General features: G+C 39.3%; 1 protein-coding gene across 1 annotated transcript; it reads left to right on the top strand.

Moving 5' to 3' along the window:
- Window positions 1-2,007: 2,007 nt before the first annotated feature.
- Window positions 2,008-2,784, top strand: LOC149180804 (uncharacterized). Its single transcript, XM_089413994.1, has one exon. It carries the CDS (start codon window positions 2,008-2,010, stop codon window positions 2,782-2,784), a length of 777 nt encoding a protein of 258 aa, XP_089270120.1.
- The last annotated feature ends 19,457 nt before the right edge of the window (window positions 2,785-22,241 follow it).

Genomic DNA, 22,241 nt, shown 5'->3' with positions numbered 1-22,241 from the left:
CATAACTTGACAGGGGATAATTCAGAAGACCCTGAAGTGCCAATGTAGAGGGGAAAGAAGAGAAAGTGCTTCAAGGTTAGAAGTGAGGACATCATTCTTAGACTCGAGGAGGACATTCAATGGGGTGACACCATGGATACAACAGACCAAGTTTTGGTAGGTAGAATTCACGGTCAAAGTTATACAGCGGCCAGGCTTAAGATATGGGCCTTAGAGGTTTGGGGACAGCACCTGGCGGATCTCCCAACCATTCAAACATTTGTTAGAGGGTGATTTTCTCTACATTTTGCCAGAGCCAAGCACACAAATTGGGTTTTGTCGTCTTTTTGGCATTTCGATCATGCACCAGTTCTCCTCCGGTGATGGAACCCCCTTTTTGACCCCGCAAAAGAGTAGATAGGAGTCATCCCTATATGGGTTCGGCTACCTGTACTACCTCTGCAATTCTGGTAAAAGGATATCTTCCGGCGAATTGGCAACATGCTGGGCACTTACCTAGACCACGACAAAACATACCTAGCATTAGGAATGATGGCATATGCCAGGATTCTTGTTCACTGGATACTCGAGGCAGTCTTTAGGAGCACATTACTTTGCAGTGGAAATCTTTCTCCTATAAGCAAACCCTATATTACGAAGGTGTCCCCTTCTGTTGCAGACGTTGTCACAAGGTGGGACACATGTACAAAGACTGCCCGTTGAATAAGAAGGAAAGGGTAGGAGACCGGGAGAAGGACTTAGTGCAGAACATTAGACAAGCTCAGAAAATCCCCTCTGAAGGGGATGGGGTCACAAATCGGGCACAATCAAATGCATTACCTATGCCCTCAAAAGAGACTAGGAAGAAGTGGGGCAAGGCACCCATCAAAGCACCCTCTCCACCCCTTACTAGAGTTAGGGCAGCTGCAAAGGTAGCATTTTCCATGGGTATGTCGACTACAAACTCCTCCTCTGTTTACTCAAATGCATCTCTGCATGGCATTGAATCTTGTTATGAAAAGCTCAATTCATTATAGCCTTCCTCTCACACCCTCATCCCCTCCAAGGCTGTGGAATGCCCTATAAAACCACCCTCCCCTACCTTCTCCTGCACACAACCCTCTTTCCCTGAACATCCTCCTACAAATTCCCATTCACATGAGATCCCCTCTCATCCCAACCCTCTTCCTTTTAGATATCCCACCAGAGCCAGGTTTCGCTCAAAGTCCCCTGACTCTATGGGTATCGGACTCATCACCTCTCCTCCTCCTCTAAAATTGGCTAGAGGCAGACCATCCTCCCTATCCAAATCCAAGGTACAATCAAGGGAAGAGATTGTTTCTGGAAAAAAATAGACCATTGATCGGGTACTTAGAGTAGTGAATACCCTGGAGGCTCCTCCTCCATGAAACTCCTCTCCTTCAATTGTAGAGGGTTGGCTAGCCCTGCAAAAAAACTAGCCATGAGGAGACTGATCTCAGCGAAACCTGTTGACATTCTCTTTTTACAAGAAACCCTAGGTCAGGGGAGTATCATTACCCACCTCCTGGAAACCTGGCTACCTGGTTAGACTTTTCATTCCCTCGATGCATCAGGGAGGTCTGGGGGACTGGTGTTAGGAGTTAATAATCGATCTATCAGGATCTGTAATGTGTGGGGGAGTTCGGGACACATAGGAGCTGATATATACTCATCTGAACATGACATTGAGCTCAGGATCATTAATATATATGGGCCCTGTCACAACAAACAGGAGTTTTGGAGCAGATTCCTGGACTCTCACATTCTTCAAAAGGATAATCTCGTCCTGGGGGGGACCTAAACTTCTCCATTGGTTATGCGGAATCATGGGGTTATAATGCACAAAGGGATATCCTCTCTGATTTTTTCGAGGCCAAGCTAGAGGAGAATAATCTCATAGATATCCCCTCCCCGAAGATATTTCCCACTTGGAGGAATAATAGATTAGGAGCAGACAGTGTCTCTAGAAGACTTGATAGATATCTCATTAAGGAGCATCTGTTAACTATGGGCCTAGGATATAAACAGTGGGTGGGCTCTGGAGGTATTTTAGATCATAGGCGGATCTACATGGAAATCAGAGGAGGTATGAACAAGCCTAAAAGCCCTTTCAAATTTAATGCAGCATGGCTGAGGGATGCTGAATACATACACCTTGTCACAAATTACTGGAGAAGCCATCCCCTTGGGGCAGATAGAACTATAACAGAAGGTTTTGCAAAAAACCTTAAAGAACTCAAAACCCTCTCTATGAAATGGGCTCATAAGAAGAGGAATCATGATGACCTTACCCTCAAACAATCTAAAGAAGCCATTGAGAAGTATGAAAATTACCATGAAGGAATCTTCCCGTCCCCCAAGCACAAAGAGAAATTAACCTCTTTGATGGCCAAGAGAAACCAGATCCTGAAGAACAAAGAGGAGAGCTGGAGACTGAGAAGCAGAGCCATTTGGGTGAAGGAAGGTGATGACAATACTAAGTTCTACCACAAATTTTCAAATGGGAGGAAAGCTATCAACACTATATGGCAGCTATTAGATGAGTATGGAGAAACTGTGAACACCTTCCCCCGACTGGAAGCTATGGCCTCTACCCATTTCTGCAGCATTTATAAGTCGCAACCTAATGCCACCCTAGGAGACATAATGAAGACAGCCCATCTTTTCCCAAGGTTTGTATATCAAGATGAAAGAGGGGACTTGATTAAAGAGGTCTCCCTGAGAGAACTGGAGGACACTCTCAAATGGTTCAAGCGAGATAAAAGCCCTGGTCCAGATGGCTAGACTGTGGAATTCTACCTGCCATTTTTTGAGACCTTGGGGGGGATCTACTTCAAGTTATAGAAGAATGCAGAAACTCTGGAAGAATTTATGAGGCCTTCAACTCAACCTTTATTTCCCTTATACCCAAACTGGACAATCCCTCATCTTACAATGATTTCCGGCCCATATCCTTATGTAACTGTATCTACAAAATCATCGCTAATATTATAGCAAATCGACTGCGTCCAATCTTATCCAACCATACCTCAACTGAGCAATTTGCATTATTACAAAATAGACAAATTCATGAAGCAGTTGGAATGGCACAAGAGATCTTACATTCTATCCAGACCCACAAAATGAAGGGTATGGTCCTGAAAGTTGACCTCTCGAAATCCTTCAATAGAGTCAACTAGCTATACCTCAGAATGCTCTTAACACACCTAGGCTTACCATTCAAATTTATAAGATGGATAATGAGTTGTATCACCAATGTATCATACAGTGTCCTAGTAAACAGTACGGCCTCACCTTTCTTCCATTCTGAAAGAGGCCTCAGGCAAGGATGTCCATTGTCCCCACTCCTCTTCTTGCTTATCATGGAAGGTCTCAGTTACTTGATAAAGGAGGAACATCGAAGAGGCAGGCTTAGGGGGATCTGCATCACAGAAGAATGCACATTAACACACCTACTCTTTGTGGACGATGTACTACTTTTCCTAAATGGGAGTATAGGAGATGTAACTGCACTTCTCAGTACATTCACCATATTCCTAGCAGCCACTGGCATGATGGTTAACAATGAGAAATCCTCTATAACAGCTATTGGATGCAATCCATATGAGATCTAGTATGCCCTGAGATGATTCCCCTATAACCTTCAGAATCTGGACAAGGGATTAAAATATTTGGGCTGTAGATTAAAACCACATGGCTATAAGATTGCTGACTATATTTGGCTCATATCCAAACTAGAGAAAAGGTTAAAATCTGGTATTTAAAATATTTATCAAGAGCAGGAAGGTTGATACTTATAAAAGCAGTGTTGGAAGAAACTCCAATCTATTGGATGTCTTTAGCATGGATTCCTAAAGGAATTTTATCCAGAATAAAAAACCTATGCTACAGGTTCCTGTGGAGAGGAAACCAACCCAGAAGGATTTTCGCCTGGTCAAATTGGGACTCTTTGGCACTACCAAAGAAGTTGGGAGGATGGGGTATAAAAAGATTAGACTCTTTCTCCACAACTATGGTGGCCAAACTAGGGTGGAAACTAGTCACATCTTCCAGCCTGTGGACTAAAGTGGCCACATCTAAATACATAGCTCCTTTAAATATTATGGACTGGATTCAACAACCTCAGTGGACACTATCCAGGAAATCGAACATATGGAAAGTTGTCCTCCAAGCTATGCCCCTTATCAAGGATGTACTCTCATGGAGAATACAGTCAGGAGAAGCTGTTAAAATAGGGATGGACCCCTGGATTGGTTGTGGGAATGCTCACAGACTCCCACAGGAACTTAGAGCATACATCACTTCCAGAGGGATCACTCACATTAACCATATAGCAGACAATGACCGCTCTACTTTTTTACAACAAACTTGGAAAATTGGAAGGATGTTATAGATCCCTTGACAATGGCAGTAGCATTGGAAGGAATACACGGGTGCACTCACGGAATCACATATCAGGATACAGGAAGGGGAGGACGAGCTTATTTGGGCTCTCGTAAAGCATGGGAAATACACACCTAAGGAGGGTTACATAGCTCTTATAAACTCTCTGAAACCTCTGCAATGTGAACCTTGGTGGAGAAGCATTTGGAAACTTAAAGCACCACCCAGATCCAGACTCCTCATGTGGACCATTCTACAACATAAAATCCCAACAGGAGAAAAACTGACCAAAAGATCATTTCACAATCCCTTCTGGTGCGGCCTCTGTAAAGCAGAAAATGAATCTGGGAATCATCTCTTTCTTACTTGCCCATGCATGAGGGAGTTGTGGAATTCTATCCACTCTCAAATACCTTCCCTCCCTAGGTGGCAAGGCACAACCGTGCAGGAAGCCTGGGAGGATTGGTGGTCCAATGTATCCTCGGAAAGAACAAAAAAATTTCCCTTACTAGCTTGCTGGGCCATTTGGATTGCCCGGAACAAACTCATATTTCAAAATTCTCCCCCCCATTGGCCAAACATTACCACCCAAATCCTAGCAGACTACCAACAGATACCAGAGGAGGAAACAAATCTAATTCCCAAGCATATCATTCCTAAGAGAATAAACCAATCCCTCCCCTGGGCTTACTTTGATGGTTCAGCTCAAGAAATTGGCTGTGGGGGAGGTGTTGTCCTCCATATCACTCCAAATCATATTTACAAAATTCAAATGGGGTTGGGCAGAGGGACAAAAAATTTTGTTGAGCTTTCAACAGCAAAATACACCATACGCTTTGCCTTGGAAAAACAGTGCAGAAAACTATAGCGATTTGGAGATTCCAAATCTATATGCAATTGGATTAACAAAGTTACTACCGGTCATGATTTTTCTCTGAGACACATCATGGAAGAAATTTTCAGACTTATAAATTTATTTGACACATTTACTTGTCACCATATATACAGGGAGAGGAACACAGTTGTCGATCTACTATCCAAGGAAGCACCACACAGGCATATAGGAACTTGGAGCATACTGGAGCAAACTGATGGAACCTTCCATCAGTATTATCATAGACCTTTCATAGAGATATCAGATTAGCAAAGCTCAATGGGAATTGACTTAAAGTTTTGTTGTATATATTTTCCAATGTTTGTCTTTATATAAATACCTATAAGAAGTTTTAATATGCAGGCTATTTTCACCTGACAGTTATTTTTTTGATACTCTCTACGTAGAGTAAGTACAGGAGTAATTTATTTTTGAAGATCATAGCTCAAATCAGTGTCTCCCTGCGTGGAGAACACCTCTATCTAGTTTGAACTCACAAGGATAGGCTTCTATCCCACAGTACAGTATATGATGATGACATCTACAAAATGTAATTTTCCTCATTAATGAAAATTACGACTTTTTCCAAGGGAAAAAAAACATTAGTGGCATGCATTAAAATAAGGTAAAAATATCAAAAAAATATTCTATTTGGCGCAAGGATATTTTAGAATCGTATGGCATATTTTTTATAAACAAGCAATTAGTAGTTGGTATGAGGGTTTTAGGCATCCACCAATTAATATTGGAGGATATGGAGTGTTAGGTTTTATGTGCATGCATCTTTCAAGTTTCCATCCTTACACCTATCAAAAATATGGGGTGGTGAAGACAAGCCACAAGGAAAGAATACTAAACATTAAAAAAATACAAGGTAAGCACCATGTGAAACAAGAAGGGGAAGATGAAGGAAAACAATGAAGTGAAGGCAATAGAACCACAAGGAAGGACTCGGTTAAAACATAACACAATTAACAAATAAGGTGAGGCCTTGGTCACCATGTAACAATTTTTAAACAAATTGCAAGCCCAAATTGGAAAGCTTGCTTCTGGCTAAGGAAAAAGTGAGAAATGTTGGAAATACTGGGGGGGGTGAATCAGTATTCCTTAGCAATTAGCACTTTTAAATATTTTCAAAGCATTTTTTAGTCTTCAATTATTATTAATGTTTATGCAGTAATAAGAGTAAATAAAAGAACACATTAGGAACAAAATTTGTAGGTTGAAAACCCCCTCCGAGTCAAAAACCACCGAACTCTTTTCTAATAAATTCTTTAATCTTTAGCCCCAACTGAAATGAAATAAAAAACTTCCTACAATTCTAGAAAAGCATTCTTCTCCAGCTCCCACTGGAAGGATGCCCCAACACCCTGGTTTCTTCAGTAATCAACTGAATGGATTCCCCAACACCCTAGACTAGCCTACCACCCTAAAGTGTTCATAGGATCCAACCTATAGGCGACTTCATGCACCTGCCTAGCACCTCCCTACCACCTTATAAAGACAAAAGTAAATACAAAAGTGTGGACTCTCGTACCAGGGACAATGATCCATGTTACAATGATATCAAAATGATTTTCTTGTACTTAACCAATTACCCAATCACTCTATGGCCTACAACTCAACCATGACATCATCCCAACAATGACTCCTATACCTCCCAACAATGCCTCTTCAACTCTAGGCAAAATGACTCTTTTACAAATGACTCTTTTACAATCTTTACAATGATGACTCTTTTACAACTTTACAATGATGACTCTTTTACAGATGAATCTTGGCCTTGATACTTCTTCACAATCTGTAGATAGTTGTCATGTCTTCAAAGGATTTCCCATTGCAATGCTTCCTTTGATTTGATACTTCAGCTCTTGAATTCTTGCTTGATGTTGTGCTTGAATCTATGCAAATTTGCCCAGCAAAACCAAACCCAAAAAAAACAAAATACCCTTCAACTTACCTCTGCTTGCAAAACACATGTAAGTGAAAAAAAATGAAAAAATACAAGTTAAAATTACAATGCGTACCTGAAGTGTGCTTGTCACTTTTGTTGTTGACTTGTTGCAGCAGTAGATAAAGACTCCCACTCTTGATATAGGACTAGACTCTATGCAAGACTATATCCAAAACTGACCTAAAGATATATACAATAAAAAATGATGACAGACCCTAGACTTGTGATGGACCAAGTTCTAAGTACAAAAATAGAGACCATTCTATCAACTATGAAAAGAAAAGTAACATGAACTTACAACATCATATAGATTTATCAAACTTGGTGTAGCATCAAGAATATGTAGCATCAAATGTGTAGTATCAAGAATAAGACATCCGAAATGTGGTAACAAAACTAACTGTGACATATAGAGACATAGAGATATAACCAAGACCCTGTATATACTTACGTTGTCCTGCAAAAACATATGTTAGAGATAATACTCAAAATTCAAATGTAAACACGTAATCATACATACCTTGTTGTAGGAGACTTACCCTTGACTATTGATGTGTGGTCCTTACTGTAGTGATCCTTGAATGCATGTTTTTTCTTTCCTTCTAGGAGCTCGATATTGAATCTATTGTATCTATGCCATTTCGGATCTCCAGGGTCTGAGATTTCGTCCTATGGTAGCCCTATGAGTCCTATTTGCAACCCCATATTTCTTATCAAGATTGGATTCTTCAAGAAATAGTTATGTCCAATCTCCCACGATGACCTGATTATATCCTGGTTCAGTACAGCGAACTTGTACGAAGTGCCACGTGTCACTGTTGCCACCTTTGGCCCTGAAAATTCTACTCAACAAACTAAAATCCGTCCTATTTTTGTGACTATTTACTAAATTTAAATCCAATTCTTAGAGATAAATTTATGACAATTTTCCCAACGTCACCTGTTTGACATGGAATTCGGGAGCCTACAAAAACCCTAACTTCCTCATATCATATCTCCGAAAAAATAGCAAACCAAGATCTAAAATTTGGTCACGTGGTTAATCAAGATTTAGGCTAAAATGGGTTTTAATTTCAGCTTTGTAAGCTTCTCTGAAAAAAGTGATATTAAAAATTCCACGATGACCTATTTGAAGCCACGAAATCCCTACTAGAGGAGGATATGAGGGTCATTATTTATATGAATGTCTTTGAGATGAGAGGGTCCTCAACAAGTGAGCGTTGGAGGGATTTTAGTGGCAAAAATATTTATTAATTATTGGCTATTAAATGACCACAACCAATTATGAGTGCCATGCCACAACTCCACTAATTGTGGTTACTAACTTCAAACATGAATATCTCTCAAACCGTGAAGAATTACTTGGTGTGCCATATATCGACGGAAACATATCGACGATTAGAATACATCTAGAAGATCATTAACTCATAATAGAGTAATTTTTCAAGTCAAAATTCCCATTCAAGATCGGGGTAGCCCCTAGTCTTGCTTGGGTTGACATCAATGACAACCACTGATCAACAAGAACACTATTAGAAACCAAGAAAATACTGAGAGTGGGGGTGAACCAGTATTGTGAGAATTTAAAAAAAAATCTTTCACAAAGTAAATAATATTAAAACACCAACAATCTCTTTAACAATAATTCAAGCAAGCATCAACACAAGAAGCACATATGAAACACATAAAGACTTCAATATTTTCTTCAATTGCTTTTACAAAGGCAAGCTTCAACTTGTTGTTACATCAATTGGTAGGCTTCAACCTACTTGAGAGATACAACCCTCAATATGTTGGTTTCTCAAGCTCCAACCTAAAGGAAGCTACTACTCCCTAGTTTATCAGCTGCTACTGAAAGGAGCTACAACCCTTGAGTTTATCAACTACCATTGAAAGGAGCTACTACCCCTGATTTTATCAGCTACGGTTGAAAGGAGCTACTAACCATGATTTGAAATTTTCCACTTGCTTGACCTCCTTGATTCATCTTTAATCACATTTTCAAACTCAATTCATGAAGGCCAATATTTTTCATAAAATAAATAAATCTCTCTTCATTCACACACCCAATCACCACAAATTCACCTTCAACTATCTCTAATCTCTAATAAGTTCACCAACAACAACAGTAACAACAAAAACCTTATTGCTAATTCATTTTTTTCTTATAAATAATAAGATCTTATATTTTTAGATTTAAAACTTTAATTAAGTTTAGATCTTTACCATCCATGAATTCTTAATTTGTAGTTATATTCCACTTTTTTAAAAACTTCTTGATGTGTTCATGTAGTCTTCAATCACTTATCACTGTTCTCTATGATAAAATTTGAGTAAAACCATTTTTTCTTCAATTTTGGTACATTACAAGATTTAGCAGAGGTTTTATGTGCCATTCCAAATCTAGAGAACCACCATATTTGACCAAAATTTCCAAGTATGTCACATTGTGCCGAAAATATCACCAACTCCTCCATGCAACATTTTCAAATTTAACATACTGCTAGTTATAGTGGAATCCTCCAAATATATATGTTGACTCATTCAATTCCTAATGCCCATAGGCACTTTCCACCAAGTATGGCACAAAAATTCCAAAGTTGATGACCCATCCATGACCATTTGAATATTAAACCCATTTTTATTATATGGCCTCGGCCTAATATTATCAAGGTTATAGATTTGTATAGCCCCAAGGGATTATCCATATAAACCCCCATAGCCCTTTAAAATTCATGCAATGTATTTTTATGCCCAAAGGCCCATAAATGTTGAACATAGTAAAAATGCTCATAGCTCCTCCTATTGATCCCTTTTAGTGTCCCTTCCAAACACTAAAGATACATTAATAAAAAGGAATTTCTTCATCTCCTTGGCACATTACCCGAGCCTTTTAAATGAACCTTGTTTCATAATTGTTGAGGTCAAACCATCAGGGTGATGGCATCACTTCAATCCATCAAGACAGGCTTTTATATCGTCAACAACCATTTTTTGTGAAATTTTTTGTCTCCCTTGACTCATCTCCCCAATCATTTACAATGGAGCTCGCTTTGAAACTACCGAGGAAAAAAAATTGAGGTTATGTTTCATATAGGGTTTGCCCCTACTAAGTCGTCTAAAACACTATTTTCCACTTATGCATCTACTTCCATGTGCCATGATCTCACTATGTTATGAAACCAGCTCAAGAAAAGATAGAAAAGATAGATCAACGCCTTAGAATTCAGCCTCTTCGAGGGGGCAACCTCCTTTACATTACATAAATGAACAATTCTTGGATGATTCAAATGACAAAACCTCCTTTATATATATAGGAGTCTAAAGAGTCACAATATAATACAGCCGACCTAACAATAATAATATAAAGCCACAAAAATAACAATAGAGGGATTCTATGGGGCACAATAATAACAATATGGGGGCAATAGGGGCACAACAATATTAATAAGGGGTATAACTACAATAGTAATGGGTTAATCACTAGTATTATAGAGACCCAACATGCCCCTCTCCTTCAAAAAAGTGTTGTCCTCAACGCTTGAGTAGTTCTGGATACTTCTGCATAAAATTCTCATCCTCCCATGTGGAATCTTCAGCGGATAAGTTCTTCCACTTGATAATATACTCTGAAATTGATCGATTTCGTAGCTGTCGAGTTCTTGTTTCTGTGACTGCTTCTGGTTCCAATATAATTTTTCCTTCCTCGTCAAGTTCTGGCAATATTGTTTGAACTGGGAGCTTGTCGCCTATAACCTTCTTTAAACATGAGACATGGAAAACTGGGTACAATAGAGAAGCTGCAGGAAGCTCCAATTTGTATGCCATAGTACCAATCTCTTGCAACACCTTGTACGGACATAATACTTTGGTGATAATTTATTAGCCTTCTTAGCTTGCTTGAGGGACATTTGCTTATATGGTTGTAGCCGTAGGAATACCCAATCACCTACATCAAAACTTCTTTCACTGCGATGTTGATCTGCCTGTTGTTTCATTCTATTCTGTGCCAACACGAGGTTATCCTTTAAGAGTTGGAGGACTTGTTGTTGATGTTCGATGTGATGTTCCACTGCCTGAACCTTAGAATTTTCTCTTAAATATGATGTGATGGATGGTGGTTGATACCCATAAAGTGCCATAAATGGGGTCATTTTTGTTGCTGTATGGAAGGAAGTGTTATACCACCATTCAGCCAGAGGCAACCATTTGACCCATTGTGTCTGTTTATCAGATACAAAGCAACGAAGATATCCTTCCAAACATTTGTTTACTATCTCAGTTTTCCCATCAGATTGAGGATGATAAGATGAGCTATAAGCTAACTGAGTACCAAGACAAGAAAATAATTCTGTCCAAAAATTTCCCGTGAAAATGGGATCTCTGTCACTTACAATAATCTTTGGGTTTCCATGTAGCTTTTGAATTGTTTCCATAAATGCAGTAGAAACTGTATTGGCTTTAAATGGATGTGATAATGCACAAAAGTGTGCATACTTGGTAAGTCTGTCAACTACCACCATGATGACACTCTTTCCCTCAGACTTGGGTAAACCTGTGATAAAATCCATTGAAACCTCCTCCCAACGTTGGCTTGGAATGGATAAAGGTTGTAATAGACCCGGTGTCTTAATTGTTTCAACTTTATTTTGTTGGCAAACCAAACATTCCGCCACAAACTTTTGAATATCTGATTTAAGGCCATCCCAAAAAAATTCCTTCTTAACCCTGTGGTAAGTTTTTAAAAATCTTGAGTGCCCTCCTAAGGGAGAAGTGTGCAATTCCATAAGAATCTTTTGTTTTAGCTGGGAATTCTTACAGAGGTATAAGCGATCTTTGTACCATAACGAATCATTTTGCCAGCTAAATGTATCAGACGTACTGGAATCTTGTTGTAACTTTCGAATAAGTGCCCACACTTCTTCGTCATTCTTCCATTCCTCCCTTGCTTCGTTTATCCAATCTGGTTGGATAATAGAAATGGCACACAACAATGCTTCCACATCCTCATCCTTTCTTGAGAGTGCATCTGCCACCACATTTTGCTTCCCTTTTTTGTAGATGATTTCAAAGTCATAACCCAACATCTTTGTGACCCACTTTTGTTGCTCTTCAGAGGATAATCTTTGTTCTAAAAAGTATTTAAGGCTATCATGATCCGTTTTTACCTTGAAGTGTCTTCCCATTAGGTAGGGTCGCCATTTCTTAAGTGCATGGAGTATTGCCAACATTTCCTTCTCATAAATAGCTTTGCTTAAAAACTTTCCCTTGATTGGACGACTTTCAAAAGCAATGGGTCTTTCATCTTGCATTAGAACAGCACCAATTCCATTTCCTAAAGCATCACATTCCACAATAAAGGTTTTTGTGAAGTCCGATGTAGCTAAGACCGGTGCTTGGCACATTGCCTCTTTAAGATGTTCAAAGGCCTTTGTTGCTTCCGGAGTCCATGAAAATGCATCTTTCTTCAATAATGTTGTTAGAGGTGCTGCTATTCTCCCATAATTCTTAACAAACTTGCGATAATACCCTGTCAACCCGAGAAATCCTCGCAGATGCTTTATGGATGTGGGGATTTTCCATTCCTTAATGGCTTTAATTTTGCTAGGGTCTACCTTAACTCCTTCATGAGATACAATATGACCCAAATATTCCACCTCCTGGACTCCAAAGAAACATTTGGATCTTTTTGCATATAATTGTTTCTCCTCCAATAGTTGTAGCACCCTGTCAACATGTTCAACATGATCCTTCCAAGACTTGTTGTAGATTAGTATATCATCAAAAAATACTAACACAAATTTTCTAAGGAATGGTTTGAAAATTGAATTCATCAAACCCTGAAATGTTGAAGGTGCATTGGTAAGGCCAAAAGGCATGACCAAAAATTCATAATGACCCTCATGAGTTCTAAATGTTGTTTTCAGAATGTCTTCAGTCTTCATTCTAATTTGATGATATCCTGAACGAAGATCCAACTTGGTGAAGTAAATTGATCCATGCAATTCATCCAGTAATTCATCAATGACAGGAATGGGGAACTTATCTTTAATAGTGAGCTTGTTGAGCTCCCTATAATCCGAACACATGCGCCATGATCCATCCTTCTTGTGCACCAATACTACTGGAGCTGAGAAAGAACTTTGACTCGGTTGAATTATACCAGCCTCTAGCATTTCTGCAACCATACGTTCAATTTCACTCTTTTGGACATAGGGATATCTGTACGGCCTGATGTTTGGAGGAACACTTCCTGGAATCAGATGAATAGCATGATCATGATCACGCATAGGTGGGAGACCTTTGGGAGTCTCAAATACCTTGGAATGATTGTCCAAGACTTTTTGGAGATCTGGAGAAATAGATGATTCCGATGTGGAAACATCTAGCGAACATAATTGTGCAATTACACCTCTTTGCTCCTTTTTTAGAAGCTTTGTCATACCATTAGAGCTAATTATCTTTCCTGGTTTCCCTGCAATACCCCTTAATTCAACTTCCTTTCCTTTCGTAGAAAATTTGATGAAAAGTTCTTGAAAATTAAAAGCTATTGTACCCAAGGATTGTAGCCATTGGACTCCTAGTACAACATCAGCACCTCCCATTGGAATGGAAAGCATTGGGCTAGTCAATACATATTCTCCCATGGATAGCTTGATATTATGGCACTTTCCAGAGCAATTTATTGTTCCTCCATTTGCAATCATCACTTGACACTCTGGTGCTGGATATAGGAAGCAATTCAATTCTTTTGCTACCTTACAATGAATAAAATTGTGGGTGCTTCCTGAATCAATCAACACTATTACCTTTTTCTTCTTGATTTGTCCTTCTATCTTGATGGTTTGAGGAGTGGTAATTCCTGCCAATGCATTACAAGATATGGTCGGATTTATTTGTTCTTCATCTAGGCTTTGTTCCTGGAGTATATCCTCTTCTTTTGACCTTTCTTGCTCCTTTTCTTCTTCCTCTTCACAATCTATGTAGAATAATTTCTTCTCAGCACACTTATGACCTTTAGTGTATTTGCTATCACAACTGTAACAAAGCCCTTTTGCTCTTTTTTCTTCCAATTGTTGTGGTGTCAACCTTATAGGTTGTGGAAGACTAGGGGCAACAACACTTCCGTCTTTATAGTTGTGAGTGGTATGCTTCCTGGTTGCCATAATTTTGCTTTCCATTTTTCTTGCTAACCTGAATGCCTTCTCTAATGAATCAGGTTCCAAAAGGCGAACATCATGTTGGATATTATCCTTTAAAGACCCTATGAACACATCAATCCTATGCTCCTCTGGAATATCTTTTACCCTTATGTTCAATTTTTGGAATTCCTCAATGTGCTCCATTATTGAACCCTTTTTTTTGAGACTTATCAATTGGCTAAAAAAAGTGTTGCTTTTTGTATCCTCATAATGTGATATCAATTCTTCCGTAAAAATTTCCCAAGTGATAAATTGTTTACGAGAGCAAAGCCATTGATACCATACAAACTGATTTGGTTACAAATATAAAGTTGCCATACGTACCTTTTGTGTGTTTTGCACATTATTGAGATCGAAGAATTGCTCCATCTGTAATATCCATGTGGCGGGATCCTTGCCATCAAACTTCCTCATATCGATTTTTGGAATATGGTGGGTCTTCGATCCAACATTAGAGTCTATGGAATCATGATTAACATTTCTTTTGTTCACATCATGAGTTTCCTTTACAACCTTTTCACCATTAGTAAGTATTTCTTGTAGAAAATTTGTCAAATCTGTCTTCAAATCTGCCATGTCTGTCTTCAAATCTATCTTCAAACCTGCCATGTCTCTCTTCAAATCTATCTATGAATCATCCATCTTAGCTTCCATGCCCTTTATCTTAGATTCCACGCCATTTATCTTAGCTTCTGTTAGCTTTTGTGAGCGTGCCATTTGTTGCACTTGTTCTTGTAATTTTGATATATCATGTAGCATTTCTTCCTCTTCTTCATGAGTCATGCTAGAGCTTTCAGGTTCCTTACTAGGTGTTTGCATTTTCTTTCCTCGGGGCATCAGTTACCAATAATAATGCTTTATTATGCCCTTTGAAATCCTTCAAACCAAACTTACGCAAAAATTTAAAAAAAAAACTACACACATTTTTTCACTTTGTAGAAGCCTGATATTGAATCTGATGTATCTCTGTAAATTCAGATCCTCCAGTTCTGAAATTGCGAACTATAGTAGCCTTCTGCGTCCTCTTTCCAATGCCACAAGTCTGACCCAAATTGGATTCTGCAAGGAAGAGTTATGCAAAATCTCCCACAATGACTTGATTATAGACTAGTTCATTGGAGAGAACTTGTACAACGTGCCACGAGTCAATATTTCGACCTTTGGATCTGAAAAATGCATATAAGAAACTGCATTCCGTCATCTTTCTATACCTTCTTACGAAATTTCAATCCGATCCCCAGAGAGAAAGTTATGACGATTTTCCCCAGGTCACCTGTTTGGAGTTTAATTCAGGAGTCTGCAAAAAGACCAACTTCCTCAGATCATATCTCCGCAAATATAGCGCGAAAAGCTCTGAAATTCGGACCTGAGGTTCATCGTGATTTCTTCTAAAATGGGTTTTTTTGCAACTTATGAAACATCGCAGAAAAAAGGTTATAGCAAAAATGCCATGATGACCTGTTTGGAGCAGCGAAACCCTAGAATCCAAAGCTCTGATACCAAATGTTATGAAACCAGCTTAAGAAAAGATAGAAAAGATAGATCAACGCCTTAGAATTCAGCCTCTTCGAGGGGGAAACCTCCTTTACATTACATAAATGAACAATTCTTAGATGATTCAAATGACAAAACCTCCTTTCTATATATAGGAGTCTAAGGAGTCACAATATAATCCAGCCGACCTAACAATAATAATATAAAGCCACAAAAATAACAATAGAGGGATTCTATGGGGCACAGTAATAACAATATGGGGGCAATAGGGGCACAACAATATTAATAAGGGGTATAACTACAATAGTAATGGGGTAATCACTAGTATTATAGGGACCCAACACACTATGCCATGTGTCAAGTGTTTTCAGCCCATTTGGCCACCTAAAAATGCCAAATCAACATTCCATGTTTCATCATCATACTGGTGCCACATATCACAAGACTTTCATATGTCAACGTCATCATGCCACTATGTCTCCACCTGTGTCTGTCAACCAATCAAATCGTGTCATGTGTCCTATTCTAATAGGTCGACGTTTTCAAGGCTCCATGTCATCATGCGGCAGAGAGGGGGTATGAGGCCTTTGTTTTTCATGATTAATCTTTATAAAAATAAAAATATAATAAGATGGGACAAGAATTTTGGCTGCAACCAATGGGAAATTTCTCATTTTGCCTAAGTCATCTTCTTGGAAATAAAATATGAAACTCCAATGGAACTTGTCAGGCTTACATGTTTGTGGGGTCCCCCACTCACCAATCATATATTGTATCCAGCCACACCTCCCACTACTCCATCACCCTAAAAGTTTGGACTAGGGCCTTTCGAAACTCCAAGGGAGAAACCCATCAAGGTGATGTGTCCCCTAGTTGGACCATGTGCTTTCCCTCCTGAGCTTATGGTTGGTCCACCTTCATGCCCTCATGGTTGCTCTTACCACCTGCATGTTAACTATGTTACAAGACCCATGGCCAGAACACCTAAATTTTGACTTTTGACTTTATAAAGTTGGCTGGAAATATACTTGATCCGAGGGGTCTTTTTTTGACTTTGATATATCATTGGAAATTTATTTTCGAGCACTATCCATCTGCACCATTTCTAAGAGCTTTTGAGCTAATCTCCTAAGGAAAAAATGGATCTAAATATGCTTCTCCAAAAGGAATTATTTCACTAATCTTACTACATTCAACTAATCTTGACCAATTCATGACTTCCTTTGACATCCTTTAACATCAATGACAACACATGTCTAACATTTGTTAGGTAAAATTGACTCAAGATAGAGTCAAAGTTGACCAGGGTAAATAGTAGTGGTTTTTGGGCACATGGTATAGTGTACCCATGGTATTACTGCAAATGGTATTTCATGTAATGGAGCCTATAAAAGGCTTGGAAGACTTCATTGTAATGTATGCCAAGGAGGTGAGCGGTGAAGGCTCACATGGTTGGGTTAGACAATGTTTTGGCCAAGGCTAATGAAATTTCATTGGGTTGGGTTTTTCCCCGGAGTTGGGGTTTTCCCAGATAAACATTTGTGTTTATGGTTTATGATTGTTGTTGGATATTTTATGTTTGTTCCTCTCCGTAATTATTTATTATCTATGCAATAAAAATTTTAACAATTGGTATCATAGCCATGGTCCAAGTTTTGGATCCATAGAAATGCCTTTGTGGTCAATGTTAACCTGGACTCTCTAACGAGAGTGTGTTGATAATGGCCTGATGAATAAATCATCAATCTAAAACCTCAGGAGAGAGAACTAAGATATGAATGTGTGTTGTTAATGGAAAACCAAAGGTTGGTTCATTGGTTGAATGTGAACCGACAGGATGAAGCTTGAAGTGGCCCAATTGTTGGCCGCATTCATGGTGGAGAAAAAAAAATTGCACCCGCGGCCAAAAGAGGCGGTGAAATCTTGAGTGGTGTCATCGTAACAAGATGACCAAGTGTGGATCTTACTGGAACAGCCATGGGGATTTTTTCAACAGACACAAATTTCCATCCCTACAGATCTCAAGATAGATAGTGTGATCAAATCGTTGAGGATGGAATGTTGGAGAAAGCCAAGCAGCTGAGGAGGAGATGTGAGGATAAAGTGCCAAAGTGAGAGTACGGATGTAGGCTATGCAGGAGCAGATGTAGTGGAAACTGGAGCTACAGATCAAAATATTTTCTCCGTTGATCACAAAGGATAGCCCACAAGATTGCAGTGATCTTCTTGACTGGTCGTAGTAAGTCATTACTTGATTAGGGAGAGGATTCATTGTGATAAAATATGGATTGCAGTTGTTGTGTAGAGTAGAAATGGATGGTAGTGATATATGCACCCAAATTTAGAGAAGGTCCACCAACTCGTAGTTCCATGGTTTCATGAATCATTCATTTGGATTCCACAAGATCGTAGTGATTGGGTTCCATGAAATCACAGTGTGAGGATTCTGAAAGATTGTCGTAATGTGGAATGATATCATTGAGGAATGTACAATACCTATGAAGAAGAAATTGAGGAGACCATCTTGGTAATGGCACAGAAATGGTGGTGTAGATTTGACCTCATGATGCCCCGGGCCCAGCTCATCATTGGAAAATCCCCCTTCGTCTTTGGATGGCAGAGACCCATGGCAGTTTGGATAGCAACTTCTAGTTGGAAAACAAATCTAGCGGTTGTCACATGGGCAACAACCATTTCTCTATAAAAAAAGTAGAATCAGATCCCGCACATAGCCAACATGGGGCAAATAATGGAGGCCCTGCCCACCATTGGAATGGTCTTCAAAAAATACCAAGAAGACTATATAGGAGTGTGTCTCTGAGTTTCTTTGTTTCATCATCAATGAGGCCTCCAACAAGCTTCAACGTGAAATGAATTCAACAATGATGATCTGAATAGGGGATTATCACCTAGGGTTTAAAGATTGTGTTTATTATGTTGGTGCTCGATGAATAAGAGGTCAGTGGTAAAATGAATTCATTGATTGGTTAAATTGGTATTGTGATGAGTAAAGGTGGCATATCTGAATGCTTTATGGTTTATTTGGTTAGATGCATACATGGAGAATGACACTTGTGGATGTTGAATGAGCATTGGTGTTCATTGTGGTGGTGGATTCCTAAATACCATAAATGGTGATTTAGTGAACGATATGAAGATGGGACCATGGTGCATACACTAGTTGTGCAAGTCTCTTTCGATATACAAATGAGGATGAGAAGAAAAATTGGCTGAATAGGAGAGCATGAATCTTAGAAGACGAGAGGATGGAAGCATATAGCTCAGTACAACAACAACAACAACAAAACAATTGCTATAATGGAGTGAATTTTATTTTTTTTAAATTGCATGTAAATTGGCATATTGTTGTAAGCCTTGGTAAGGAATCCGTACCCCTGGGTAATTATTGGTAAAGTCAGGGTTAGACCTAAGTGATATGGGAATGATGGGTTAACCAATACCCTGGGTATAAACTTTAAGGGGGGGTAAGGGCCAGAGTGAGTAGAGTTGACTCACTTGGCAAGTTTGACTGGATTTAGTTAACGAAACCACAAGTCAAGGCTTAAGGGGGGGATTGTTAGGTAAACATGACTCAGGGTAGAGTCAAAGATGACCAAGGTAAACAATAGTGGGTTTTGGGCACATGGTATAGTGTTCCCATGGTATTACTGCCCATGGTATTGCATGTAATGGAGACTATAAAAGGTTGGGAAGACTTCATTGTAATGTAGTTCTGGGAGGTGATCGGTGAACACTCACATGGTCGGGTTGTCCAGGGTTTTGGCAAAGGCTAATGAAATTTCATTGGATTTGGTTTTTCCCTAGAGTTTGGCTATTCTCAGATAAACATTTTTTTTATGGTTTATTATCGTTCTTGCTTATTTTATGTTGTTCCTCTCGACAATTATTTATTATCTCTATAGTAAAAAATTTAACAACATTATCCCCCTTTGGAATTGATGGAAACACCAAAAACAATCATTAAATAATGGATTATGTCAAACATGTCAAAGAAGGAAAGTATATATATAAGTGGAAGTATAATAATTTTTTCAACAGCTTCAGCACTTGTTCCTTTTTAAAATTGGAAACTAGGGCAAAACTCCATGTAGGTCATCTTATTAATGGAAGTTGATATTTTTCTTAGATCCCTCTCATCGAGAGGTGTAGGATTGATCTAAAGATCATCCGATTCCGATAAGTATTCATGGAGATATGAATTTGTGTTATGGGACAATTCGTCAAGGTCGGCCAGCAACCAAATAAACCCCACTTGTGCTCAACGTTTTAGTATAAATAGAGGTGGCCTTCAAGTCATTTTCAAAACACTTGGGATCTCTTCCTCTCTACTTGTCTTTGGGTTTTAGTAGGAGGAGAGATCCTAAGTCATAATGTTGCCCTAACCTAGAGGGCAGAAGCTGGAACTGACAGAACTGTTGGGAACCGCCAGATGAGCCGGAACTGTTGGAACAGCCAGAACTGTTGGAACTACCGGAACAGTCGGGAACTGCCGGGAACTGCTAGAACTTTCAGAACTACCGAGAACTGCCGGAACTTTCGGAACTACCGGGAACTGCCAGCACTGTCGGAACTGCCGAAACTGCTGGGAATAGTCGAAACTACCGGAACTGTCGGGAACAGTCAGAAATGTCGAAACTGTCGGGAATAGCCAAAACTACCAAAATTGTCGAGAATTGTCAGGTACTACTGGGAACTGTCGAAACTATTAGGAACTGTCGAAACTGTCAGGAACTATCAGAACTGTCGAAACAGTCGGAACTGTCAGGAACCGTCGAAACTGCCGGGAACAACCGGAACTGCTGGAACTGTCGAGAACTGTTGGAGCATCTATCTCCTAAAGAGAGCAGCATGCAAGGGACAGCTAGCTAACATTGGGGTAGTTGTATGGTACTTAGTAGCAAATACACTAAGCATGAAATTTTATAGCTAGCATGCAAGGGACAGCTAGCATGCAACATCAAGCATGCTAAGGACAACAAGCGTGCTAGGGACAACAAGCAAGCAAGGAACAACAAGCAAGCAAGGTGCAACTAGAGCATAGGTCAGTATGAAAACATGGTGTAGCAATGACACATAATACAGTACAGTGATGGGTATAGTCATGATTAATGAAGCGTGATGAGATGCAACATAGTGATGATGGGTGCAGCATGGTGCAGCGTGGTGAGGTGTAGCATGATGACGAAATGCAACACAACGATAGGTGAAGGAGTCACCTTGGAGAATCAGTTGAAGCAACATGTCTTCAACTGATCTCATGTATCATCTTCTTAGAGATGATCTATGCTCTTATCTAGATAAGTTAAAGTTGTATAAACGTACTATCCCTCTCTCTCTCTGTTGAACTATTGAAGAACATATAAGAAGAATTGATCAAGGGTTTCCCCACATTAGGGTTTGTCCCTAGCTAGTGCTACATCTTGTGTCCTCTTGTCTTGGCTTGTCTTCTACGATTTATGTTTATGTTCTATCTGCAGTTTACTTTAATGTTGATGTGATTGCTAATCTAGAAAAGATATTGAGCTAACTGTGAAAATTGAAATAAATTGCTCTAAGCATAGAACATACCTAAAATTAACATGGTATCAAAGTTGAGGTGAAGGCAATGCCCAAGCAAGAGTGAAAGAGAAATCACCAAAGACAGTTGGGAAAGGACAAAAGGATCAATGGATTCCTCATCCCTCTTAAAATTCACTGAGGGTGAAGTCAAAGCAGAGAATATTATCAGAATGGCGCAATGAAAGTTTCTGATGACCTTCCTAAATATCACTTCATTGGGAAGTCCAGATCTAAGGGTGGAAGGAAAAGCAAATGCCTTGGTTGCAATAAGTTTGGCCATTATGCGAAGGAGTGTCCGAATGGCAGAGACACATCTCTTGATGAAGATAACAATCATTCCAGGGACATCTTCAATGATCAAAGGAATGACAGGTAATGTAGGTCATCAAGGAAATGGATGACTCTTCAAAGAAAGCAAGGAACCCCAGGTATGAAGAATCAAATGTTGTTTTTGATAAGATAAAGAATCGTTATCTTGTATTGTCACTATCCTTCAAATGCTTTGGGAATCTGGCTTATTAATTGTAGTGCTTCAAGGCACTTCATCAGATAGTAGGGTACACTCTCTAATTTGGTAGAGATGGAAAAAATCGTGGGTTTATACTTCGATCCGATGCCACCTATCCCGGAAAGGGTGTAGGGAATGTTACCCCTCAATCGAATGAGGGTAACTCAATTCATTTACAGAATCTCTTTTATGTACCTGATCACAAGAAGAACCTGGTGTCCATTTTGGCAATGGCACTCAAAGGTT

Source organism: Pinus tabuliformis, chromosome 3_2, assembly GCF_031772625.1.
Source record: "Pinus tabuliformis cultivar Carrire ecotype Pingquan chromosome 3_2, CPIR1, whole genome shotgun sequence".
Lineage (NCBI taxonomy): Eukaryota > Viridiplantae > Streptophyta > Pinopsida > Pinales > Pinaceae > Pinus > Pinus tabuliformis.
The sequence above is the reverse complement of the archived record's forward strand: the minus strand, read 5'-3'. Positions and strand labels throughout refer to the sequence as shown.